Consider the following 12,606-nt stretch of genomic DNA (forward strand, 5'->3'; position numbering starts at 1 on the left):
TAAAAAGACAAAGAAGGAAACCAGGAAATTCAACAAAATCCTAAATCTATAAAATTACGAATTAGCCATTTTAACCGTTCTGATAGTTTTACCATTAATCAAGTGAAATAGTACGCTTTCCTAACCTCAAAATGATGATCGAACACGAAAATTCGACATCAAAATATCGTTTGTAAATTTGTTTATAATATTCATTATACAAAAAAAGTAAACAAACAAGAAGTAAAATTAAGAAACTCGACAAAATTCTAAATCTTTAATTCGTCCTACGAAAAATTACTGATTACCTACTCCTTTTAACGATTCCTAACCTCAAAACGATGGTCAAACACGAAAATTCGATATAATCATTTCTCGTGCAATCCAATCCAATATCGTAAGTCTTTTCAAACGACCAAATAAAAAGATAGAACGATCGAATGAAGGTGAAAGAAGAAAAATGCAATAAAGTGAGACACCGTGGCGCGCAAAAGCAGGCCGCCACGTACAGAACGACCGCAGGGGCTTGGCACGATCCGTCGATCGTGTCCGATCTATACTCACTGGTGTCTTGGCAGGCGGCGAGGTCGAGGACCTCGATGATATGATCCACGCACTGCATCTTCTGGGAGTGCGAGAACGTGTCCGGAAGCCTGAGCCTCGCCTGGTACTGAAACACACGAACAACAAAAACTGTCAGATCGAAAGCAACAAAAAATATTAAAAAAAAAAAGAAAGAAAAAGGAGAAAGAAGAGAAAAATGTCGGATCGACGGATTAAATCGGCGAAAGCGTGTAACAGAAAACGGTAGATAGGAACGATGAGAAGGAAGATCGGTATCGTGGCGGACTTTACGGAAAGTTGAGACCGCCTTTTAACCCAAGCCACGGCCCCGTTTACGCATTAAACAGCAATGTAAGCAAAAGCCGGCGGCGTGGACGTGCATTTCCGTTTCGTAACATCCAGCCCACTTTGTGTCTATTATTACCATCTGACACGTACCCCCGGGGATGCACCGGTCCGCTCGTAATCGCGATCGTTAAATCAATTACGATAACGCGCTGCAGCAGCCGTTACGTTCCTTGCGAAACCCACCCAACAAGCCATTTTTCGATCCGGACGGATCGTCGCTTTGTTTCCTAGCTTCGTCTTTCTGTAGATTCTTTCAAGCTTCTGAAAGTCTTTCAGGTTGGTAGGTTTGGTAGACGAAGAGAGAATTTTGGTCGTTTGAACGATGGATTTTCTTCCGTTTGCTGGATCTCTGATCGTTTTTAGCTTCTTAAAGACATGTTTGTGGGAAGAGGGAATTTCAGTGGTTTGAGAAGCATCCTTTGGTTATCTTGAATTTTTTTGAAGGTCGATGGATGTGGATGAATAGGCTATTTTCATAATTCGAAGATGATTCTTTGGATTGATTGGCTTCTTAGTTATTTTTAATCGATTTAGTTCCTGAGTATTTTCAATATTTTTGGGGGGGGGTGATGAAATTGAAGATTTTTGGAGGAAGAATTTCAGTGGTTTGTGAATGATTCTTTGGTCATTCTGGATTCTTTAAAGATCGATGCGTTTGGATCAATGGATTATTTCGATAATTCTAAAGCAGTTCTTTCTATCTATTGGGTGTTGTTATTTTTGATGAAATTAACTGGAGAAAGAGTTTCAATGATTCGAGGGCAGTTCCTTAAACCTGTCAATCCTCTGATGTTCCTTTCAGGTTAACGTCGCAATTTTTTAAAAGTCTATAAAATAATAATACGTAAATGAGAAAGAAATACTTAGAAAAGTACGACACTACTAACCGCAATACTAAAAATCGAATTCAATAAAACAAGTTTATATTAAAACAAGTAAAACGTCGCCTTGGCGCAACATTTGTGCTTAACGAGTTAAACAGAAAGTTGGACATAAAACTGTTATCTCTTTAGAAGGTGGATCCAACTTTTCCAAGTTAATACTCCAACCTTTTACAACTTCGAGAAATTATAAAATATAAACGAGTAAAGAAATACGCAGCCAAGAAAGTATAACCACTGTCTTCTACTTCGCGTAACTGCTAACCACAGTATCAAAAGTCGAATTCAAGAATACGAGTTCGTCAAAACAAGTAAAACGTTGCTTCGACGCAACATTTGTGCTTAACGAGTTAAACAGGAAAATCGGAATGGAAAACTAGAAACGTTGTCCCGCCGACGATCTTGGCATGACAACTTAGCGTAACTGCAGATCACAATATTAAAATATCGAATTCAATAATAACGCAAGTTTATTAAAACAAACAAAACGTTGCCTCGAAGCAACATTTGTGCTCAACGAGCGAAATAGGAAGATCTGAATGGAAAGCCAGAAACGCTGTTCCAACGACGATCTTGCCATCAACTTGCCAATTAGACAACACACGAATTATGCAACGAAGGAACTGCTAACTTTACAGCGAAGGAGGAAGCTACGTGTCATGTGTCAGGTTGTAACGAGCTACACCTTCGACAGCTCGATCAGGAAAGAGCCACCATCGGTCTTACGCGATTCTGCACGTAGCGCATGAACTTTCCTCGTCTTGAAACGCGTTCACGTGCATTCGATAATTCGGGGACACGCGAGGACAAGCGTGTTAGTATCGAAGGGAAACGCGCGGACACTTTGGAATTCTTTCATGAACGTCGTTTGAAATTTTTCCTGGATTCTGTCCTGGAATTCGAGCAATTCACCAACCGAAAACAAAATGAATTCCAAGCTATTTGTTTTATTTTCCATATACTGGAGTTTCAAGCGACGTTCAGTTATATTGAATTTTTTTTTTATTATATCTTATCTTTCATTCTTAAGTCTAGTTTGTGCAGTATAATTTTTGTAGGCTTCGACTTGTTGGTCATGTCGTGTTTCGGGAACACATTCTTTGAAGGGAATTAGAAATTCAATAAACACAGAACCAGGTTAGCTGTGTGATCAAAATTGGAAATGAAGGGACATTGCGTTTCGTTTTACAAGTGACGCTTTCTATAAATAGTTTAGAAGGTTTAATTATGCAGGATAAAGGTTTGCTTCTAAAATTACTGATATCAAAGAAAAAATACTCGGAGAGAAGCTTGACGAGCAAGAAACTCGGAGAAAAGATGCACGAAAATTAAACTCTGTGTATTGCGTATGTTCAATACATTTCATATTTGACAGAAGGTACATTTACATCACCTTTTCATTGTACGAACCCTTCAAATAAATAAAAATATCCCGATAATAGGGAAACTTATATACAGTCAGTTAAGAAAGCCTTCGTGCACTAGGTAACAAGGCTACTTTGACTAAAATAAAATTCTACCAAAAATATATAGTTTCCTAACATTAACGCAACCCATAATCCTTTACCTCAATGTTTCAATGTTTATACAGAATACAATTTACTACGAGATATTTATTGTCAAGTAAGTATAGTTTTATACGCAGATTAATATAGCAGATTAATTTGAGTAAGAATAACTCTTTCATAGAATGCAAATTTCGTCTTCTATCTACATTGTTGACGATTGTATTTATAAATGTTTTACACAAATACGTTAGTAGCTTGATAGACTTTTATGTACATACACGTGTCTATATGTTCCTTTATTAATACGTAGATAAATACGTGCACAAGTTACCGAGTACAAAATATAATTCCACTACGATAGAAACGTTTTCGAAAGCAATCAAAGGAAACGATTACATGGAATACGATAGTTGCAATAATTTTCGATCGCTAAGGCCCAACGATAAATAAAATCGATCGTTCCTTAGCCTCGTTGACTCATATTTCTGCTCGAATGGAAGGCTGGAATCAGGCGTTCGATGCCTCGCTGGTGGGCTTTTAAAATTCTATTATGTGGCTGATTAATAGTTCCACTTAATCATTCGACGAAAGTATGCGCAACTATATGAAACTGCCGATAATGGCGGTCGACGCGGTTGGTTAACTTAAATCAATGTAAAGCAGCCAATTAAACAGCCCATTGTTTCCTAGCCGCCTATTTGAAATTCCACTCGAACGAAACCATTAAGCATTAGGCTTAATGAAAGGAAACTCGATTCTCATCTCTTGGTGATCGACGTGTTGTTCGCGAAAATTTACACGCCGACTGGAACAGCACTCGCGGATATTATTATCGCGGATATTACGTCGGAAACGTTTTGATTAATGCGTCGACGACTATGTACGGCGATTCGATTAAGGAAACTCCGATCGTTGGCTTCTTCCTGTAGAAAACGTAAAAACGACCAGGGACAAATGGTAGAGGTTTATCCTTTCTTTCAGAAAATTGTATAATATATAGGGAGAAATGGTGTTTTAGGAAAATGTGTTATGAGAGAAAGCTGTGAGGATTCAATAAAATATTTGTCCTAGTTTAGATCGACTGTGTAGTACGAATTAGATCTGCTAGTATCACAATTGTTGTGTCAGAACATACATGCACATTAATTGTTTTTTTTTCCATTGATATTAGTATGCTATTTTCAAAAAATTGCAAGGAAACTATGGTACTATCATTCAAGAGATACTAAAAAAAATACAATGATCTATTGATCGATTATCAATATCTGCCTCAATTTTCTTCCAGTATTCAAGAAAAGAGAATAAAAATTCTAATTTTTATTCTGGAACAATCAACCCTTAGTATATACCTAAGAACGAATATACTGTATCAACAACAATATTGCAATTTTAATTAACAAACAAGGAAACAACTATAATTAAAAATGCTATGACTTAAATAAAATAAGCATACGTATAATATTAACACACGAGTGCCGTTTTTCTCTATACGCGCTCTATGCTCTCTATATATGACGCGCACATGTTCGCGTTCACAAGTCTTTTTCGTAAAATTCTGCAAATTTGCTGCCGTCACCAGCAGCGGCATATTGTGTGAACCCGCTCCGCCGCGCACGTGTTAATTTTATCAAAAGCATCCACTTTATTCGCTTATTAATTTATCAATCGCAAATTAAAAAGGAAACGCAAATTCGCTATTTTCATACGTAACTTCACCCTGGGAAATTGTAATAATTATTACACCGATATTTATGCAAATTCACGTTTCCACCAACGCAACTAGAACGATTTTTCCATACATATCAGTCATATCGTAACAAGTGTGTATCTTGCTTTGCATGGTTTATTGAACAGAAGGTCTACATTATGTTTCTATCTTTATTATGTAGAACGCTATATTTATAATTGCATCACTTTTGCGTCAGAGGGTAAAATTATTACTTATACCGCCATGGCCCTAGTTTCACAATATCGGCTAATCTTCGGTTCTTTCGTGACGCTGTAGGCGGAAAGTTGTACTGCTTTCGCGAATAGTGACGTATCTTGCGTTAAGTCAGCCTTATAACGCCGTTGAAAATGACTCACCAACATTTCCCTCTAAACTATGAAAAATCTCTCCACTAAAATCTACATTCTCTTTAGTTGCGTTACCATCAATGTCGGACATTGATACATTTTCGCATATCACGTGCATTTTCATTATTTTGCACCTTCCAATTTCTTACGGACACAAGATAAACCGTAGTCTAGAAACGGCTTATAAAATCGAATTTTTCCTTAGTCACGTTGTTAGTTCATCGCGCGTGGCCAGATTATTTTTGAATTATTTTCGTGTGCACGCGGCTTAAGGTGGATGTCGGCTCGGTCGACACACCCTGCCTTGGCCGCGGCGGGCAACGCGGACGAACGTGCCATTTTCTCGACGGCCGGGAGTCCGTTACACAAGAGGATCCGTTATGCGGAGAGAGAAAGTGGCGGCCGACGATATTTCGCTGCGGGTATAGCGGTCGTCTCTCGGCCAGCAGGAAACTGGACTGCTCCAGAACGGAGCACGACCGTGAACGTCATCTCCGCCGGCTGGTTTCCATAGAACGACGGCGACGTGTCGGCCATCGCGCTCCACGCGGAGAAAAGGGAAAGTGAGAGGTGGTCGAACCATTCGTTCGATAGCTTTTCCATCAATCTATAGAGTATCGATTTTATAAATATCCAGGAAAAAGGTTTCGAACAAGAGAACAATGGGACGTTTCGAGCGGAGGATGACGGAGTCATGTTGTAAGATTCAGGTTTGTTCGGCTTCTTGAGCAGACAAGGCGAGTCGAGGATTAGCACGATTGACATAATTAAACGAATTATTTCTAGATGGTTTCAATTTTAGGAAACGAAGGATGGAAGCTGTAATCGAATATGTAGTTTTCCACTTTCATCTGGAAAACTGAAATCAGTTTGGTCCCATTGGTAAAACTGTTCGATCTTGATACTACGCTACGGTAGAAAATACGATAAAAGATTAGAACGACAAAGTAGAATTTGAAAAAGTCGAGTTCAATAAAGAGGTGACTGGCCTAAAAAATCAATGTCCCGTTCAAGGCAGCTTTCTATGAAACCGGCGATACACAGAATATCCGAAAACGACAAACTGATGCAAAATTTTAAAATTCTTCTACGAGCCAGAACGACACGAAAATGAAGACCTTACTAAATTTAGTTTGTTTTTGTTTCTCGATTATCTTCGTTGAACAATCGGCTAAAATATCTACAAGGAGTAGGAGGAGGAGGAGGAGGAGGAGGAGGAGAAAACGTGGAGAGTCGGCGTAAAGGCGCGTCCATAATTGTAAGTACGGTGACAGGGATACGTTGACGGCGAGAGAAAGGCACGAGGAGGAAGAAATACGAGCCCGTGAACGAAAACAACGTGACACGACAAAGTAAGAGAATCGGAGAAGGTAAAAAAGAGAGCGAGATAAACGATGGCAGCGGTTGCTTTAAGCGTATTATGCACGTAGGGAGACGGCGCCGAATGTTTTTGAAACACGTAAGACACGCGCTCGGCGGTTCACTGACCGAGTTATGACGTCACCACAACTCTCTCTCTCTCTCTCTCTCTTTCTCTACCTCTCTTTATCTCTTTTTTCTTCCTACCACCCTCTATTTGTCACGGGGCAACTCCTGTCTCCCTTGCCATAATCGAGAGGCCAACGTCCCGTTGGATCGGTTTCGTGTGTCACACACATGTGTTTCTCGAGTACTTATGTACGTACTTACTTGCTACCGTGAATGTTTCTTCGACACGTATGACGTATACCTATCTTCGTTTCTGTGCTTAAAGAAATTTTATTTTTGGCAGTTTCGTTGTTTAGAAGCGCAAAGGGATCAACGTCACGTTTATGAAGACTGATCGCTCGATCCTTCGAAGAATGAAATATTGATCGTTCTAGATCGTCTTCTAACGATAGAACGAAGAATTTTCGTCGTTTCTGCGCTGGGGAAATTTTAGGTGATTGTTTCGTTACTTAGATTATAAAGAGGACAGAGTTTATTAAGGTTAATCGGTTGGTTCGCGAAGAATTAAACGGTGATTACTTATTCCAGTAGCTACTGCAGTTAGGACATTTTCAAAAATCCATTTGGTTAGTGGTATATTCTCTTTCGTGAAAATTTCCCGGCCGAAACTAACAATTTCTCTTATACGATGTTAATAAGCTTAACGATAAAACAAATATAAGGTTCGACAAATAAATTTCAAACATTACAACCGATACTATTTCGACGATATAAGGAGTATGGAAATTTCCATTAAACATCTTTTAAGAATTCCTTATTTATACTGTGAAAAGTAAGAAGCATCAGCAAAGTTGCTTCACTGTAATTCGTAACACAGGAAAGTGTCCCTAATTTGAAAGGGTATCTCTCTAAAGTGAAACACAATAAATTTATGTGTCTAATTTCGTGAACATTCCAGTTCACTTGTTCGAACTATACTTGAAAATGAAACGTCAAAACAAAGCGCAACGTACCTACTAATAACACGATTGAAATCCGAAGAATAACAAATATACGTATCGTCCGTAATTCGAACATTCGCTGTGTCAGTCTAAAATCTAAAATCCCCAATAAATTGAATCAATTCGCTAATGGACGATTGCGACACCTTCCTAGCGTGTTAAATCCGCGAAAATGCAACGGTTGGTTGGTTGGCTTGTAGCCCGCATTCCAGGCGATCCCGCGCCCGAGGTGTCCTCCTAATTTTCTGTCGCGAAGCCTTCATAAATTTCGCGCGGAACTTGGCACGCACGCAGCGTGCCGATTTTCCTGGAAAACAGGGAAACACCGCGGGCCAGAATCGGCCGCTTCCTATTTCACCAGTCGCCCCCGGAATCGGCCGATCTTGTCTAGCGTGTCTGACTATGTCTCTCTGTTTCTACTTGCGCTCGTCTGGCGGTAAATGTGGACGATTTACGAGTTTCTCTGCCATCGAAGCGTTTCTTTCTTCCGACGGTAACAAGATTGCACCCTTTGTCGATTATTAATTCACTTTGATCCTTCTTTTTTTTTTTAGTATATATATTCTTTAAGTTGTATATATATAATGAAGATTCATGTTTTATTTTCTAACGAGGTACTTGTATCGTCATTCACGTTAAAATAACTATGTATTGGAAAATTGCTTTTAAATATTGCTAAATAAATATTACAAATATCGCTTTCTTAAGTTCTCTAAAGGGTTACTTATATTGTTTGTATATTATTTATATTATTTGTGTTTTATTTTATTATTATTTACATTACGTGTGTAAAAAGAAGACTTTTTTCTAAAGTCTTCTAATTAAAGTATTATTCATATTATGTTTATTTGTTTGGGAATAGATATTTAATTTGCTGTATTCTGATTAACTTCTATTCAATTATAGTGAACTATGGATATTCCGTACGATATTATCTTGACGACTACATGACTAGTTTTCATCGCTGTAGAACAGTCATTAGTTTATATATTCTCTAAATAAACGAATCAAACGATACAAAGAAAGATAACGTGAATGAATTGAATGTAATATTTTCAAGAACCATTATTTCGCCGTAAATAAGAACGCTGAGAATAAATTAGCATAGAACAGTACAGTAATCAATGTCCGATGTGGTATTAATGTACGATTGAATGAATTTATAAGAAATTAAATCTGAGAAACGAATTCTTTATCCTCGTAGTTAATGACAGGAGTAAACTTTTACGTCAAATTATAAAATATTTTAATGAAATAATTTCCTCGTTCTACTATTCCACTATCGCGAGAATCGAATTTACTTCGCGCTAATTTATCCGATTTATATCAGATTTCGTACTATTAATTAATACAGACATAATTAACGAAATTTATTTAGTCGAATTTAAATAAGCTCCATGGAACACACGATCGAATCGAATTTCGTTATAATTTGGAGGATAAATACTTCTTCTTTTTTAGTATCTATTGTTTTATGAGACGATCAGAGCCTAAAGAAAAGGTCCGGCATTTTTTTCGTAATCGCGTACATGGATGCAAATTCGATGGGTTTTATGACAGGGATCTTTGGGCTTCGTTTAATGGGAACTCGTTCCATCGGTTTTATCGTTCGATGGAGTGATCGTTGGAATTTATCGGTCCGCTGCATTATTATTCCGAGGGAAATATTTAGACTTTTGCCATTTGATAAGATCGGTTTTATGGAAATTGCTCGCTTTTACGAGGAAAGATTTCGCTACGAACACAATATATAAATATATATAAATATCAAAGCTTTTCTCTTTTGCTTCGATTCTTTCCCTATTTCTCACGGAACGATCGCAACTACATTCGATTAGATAGTCATCTTTATGCTTCTATGTTCTATGAAATACATTCGAAAGCACGAAACGAGCATTTCTGGCTGATTAAACTGATAAATTCCTTCACTTCTATATCTTCATTTTATAACACATTTCTACGAAAGTATCAATTTTTTTTTTTTTTTTTAACAAAATGCGCGAAGCTACGGTCATAATAATAATTCCTCACTGATTAAACCCATAGATTCGTTCATTTTTATGTGACACAGTATTCTGTAAACGCATTGGTATATTTTCTACGAAGGAGATAACATTTCGAAACAAAGAGCTTAATTCTATATGAAATTACTATCGTACAAATATTTTCTGATCGATCGGACCGATAAATTCGTTCACTTTTACATTCTTCGCTATTTTGTACGTGCATTAATATATTTTCTGCGAACGTGGCAATTTTTTTTTTACTGCAAGAAGAGTAATTCCATACGAAATTACTGTGGTAAACGTACTTTCTCATTGATTGAACAAATCGATTTGTTCGTTTTTCAATATTCTCTGATATTCTCTAGACGTGTTAATAAATTTTGTTAATACGTTGAAGTAAAACAAGCAATTCCGTGTGGGACGTGATTGTTCAGAATGATAAAAGGTAGTAGACTGACCTCGAGAGTCTGTCGTAATGTGAGATCGGGAAAGAAAACGTCCTGCTGTTGCACGTAACAGATTCTTCTGCGCCATCTTTTCGTCAGCCTTTCACGATTCAGCCAGATTTCACCCCCGTCCACGCCTACACGGCCTGACAGGCAGTTCAATAACGTCGTTTTGCCGCAACCTGTTCAAATAAAATCAACATTTACATTTATCGGAAGGACAGACGTTCAGGAAATGTTACTCTTATATCATATCAAATATATCTCACTCGTATTATACCAAAATTTAATGTGCAAGCTATTTGAATTTTAATTCTTGTATAATCGGATGACATTGTTTCTGTAATCTCAAGAAGCAAACTGTCTTTAGATCGAGTTCGTTTGTTTTTTAAATTGCGTTATATGTATCATCTTCTCGTATTTTTCCTCCTCTTGTTTCCTTTTATTTGCATTCTCACCCTTTGTCCTCGTTGTACGAAATTTGAATAATAAATCAAATTAAATCAACGAAGAAACTAACTTAGAACCATTGACACTAATTGGCAATTGAACAAATTTCTCACTCTTCCGCCTTCTTCTTTATTTCACAGAAAATTTTACAGAAATTCTAGCGTCATTAAAAATACCCAACTTGGATAAACCAAGAAACTGGTTGAAAATTAAAATTAGCGACTAAAGAAATGTCCTCATCCCTCCTTCTTTATTTCATAATATGTAACACATAATATTTTACAGAAATCTCAGCTTCGTTAAAATATGCTCAACTTAAATAAACCAAGAAACTAGCTGAAAAACGCAGACACCAATTAGCAAACTGAAGAAAATTCCTCGTTCTTTCTTCTTCCCTTTTATTGCACAAAATTTCACACAAATCTTAGCTTAATTAACAATAAATCTTACTAACATAATCTTGACGAAGAAACTAATTTAAAATCACCGAATGGAAGAATTCCTCTTTCTCTTTTTCCTTTCGGAAAATCTTGCCACAAAAATTCCAAGTTTCAATCAACCAAGAAACTAACTGATCATTGAAAAAATCATTGGCACCGGTTAACAATTGAAAACTATTTCCCCCTCCTCCTCCCCTCCTTCCTTCTTCTTTCACATAATCCTACACACATCGCATAGCTTGTTGAATAAACGGAGGCAGCTAACTTAAAACCACCGGCACCAATTAACAATCGAAAATATTTCCCTCTTTTCCTCTTATTTCATGAAATAGTGCACGAATGGCTGCATTAGAAATACCAAGCATAAATAAACGAAGAAATCAGCTGAAAATCACTGACACCAATTACCAACCGAGGAAACCGAAAACCTACATAAAGCAACATAGTCTTTCGTGACAGGAAAGCGTATGCAATATCGAAAGGGTAAAATGTATGTAATCCGACTGGACGAGGTTCGCCCATTGAATGCTTAAGTCTTGAACAAGCAGCGTGCCGAGGGTCGGAATAGTAGATTTTATTCCTAGAATCGTCGCCATTCGGCCAAGATATACGATGTCCGACGTGGAAATACGCTTGGCGCGTTCGGTTCGACCGGCGACGTTAACGACAAACCGTGAAACGGCCGGAGTGCACGGATGATTTGTACTCGCGTGCCCCGTACACGCGGGCTTGCGGCTTGTTAAACGAATATCAAGGGGAGAAACGACGAATCTCGCGATAAATATCGCGCCAGCGTATCGCTCGTTACCAAGGCACGATACTCGCGTAGCCAGCGATCCTTGTCGCGGTTAAACATAGAAGAACCGCCGTGAATTTGCCCTTAGGATAGCGATCAGACACCATTCGACGCGTAGTGAATACGAAGAGCGGTGTTCCGCTGATCTTGTTTTCCACATTCTGATTGATTCCGATTTATTATCGGAGCAGGATGAATTTCAGTTTCCCGATTACCGCTACGTAGCATACATCGATCATTGGACCGATTAGACCGATTCACTGTTAGCAGAGGGTGAATTTCATTTTTTTTTTTTTTTGTTTGTTACCAAATCCTATGTATGTATCGATCGATGTTTTATTCAAATTTTTGTGAAGAGGAAGTATCGTAGCAAGTATCGTATTATACATCCGTTCGTTATTTGTTAGTAAATAAATCGATATATTTATGTATAGTTAATAGCGTACGATGAATTTCACAATGAATTTCATAATGCGTTCTGGACAGAGATGTAAACCCTGACACTGGTTTACGACTGGCCTGTTCTAAAATATATTGCAATTATCGAAATAAACGAAAATGAGTTAAAATATTCGCAAGAAAAGAAACACGTCTCTCTACATTATTTACAACAACCAACGAGCAATTTTTGTCATAAAAAAGAATGTGGACGTTCTTTCTACGACTTTTGATCATTTTAATCG

The 12,606-nt window shown here is 37.7% G+C and overlaps 1 protein-coding gene across 8 annotated transcripts in view; it reads right to left on the reverse strand.

Annotated features, from left to right (window-relative positions):
* LOC122566348 (ABC transporter G family member 22) overlaps positions 1-12,606 on the reverse strand; it is a 264,641-nt gene that overhangs the window by 26,648 nt on the left and 225,387 nt on the right. For all 8 annotated transcript variants that reach the window (XM_043723470.1, XM_043723469.1, XM_043723471.1 and 5 more), the window contains 2 exons: positions 10,250-10,419; positions 544-649 (listed from right to left, as the gene is read on the reverse strand). In XM_043723470.1, coding sequence (XP_043579405.1) covers positions 544-649; positions 10,250-10,419 — 276 coding nt within the window. The remainder of the gene's footprint in view (positions 1-543; positions 650-10,249; positions 10,420-12,606) is intronic.

Source organism: Bombus pyrosoma, linkage group LG3, assembly GCF_014825855.1.
Source record: "Bombus pyrosoma isolate SC7728 linkage group LG3, ASM1482585v1, whole genome shotgun sequence".
Classification (NCBI taxonomy): Eukaryota; Metazoa; Arthropoda; class Insecta; order Hymenoptera; family Apidae; genus Bombus; species Bombus pyrosoma.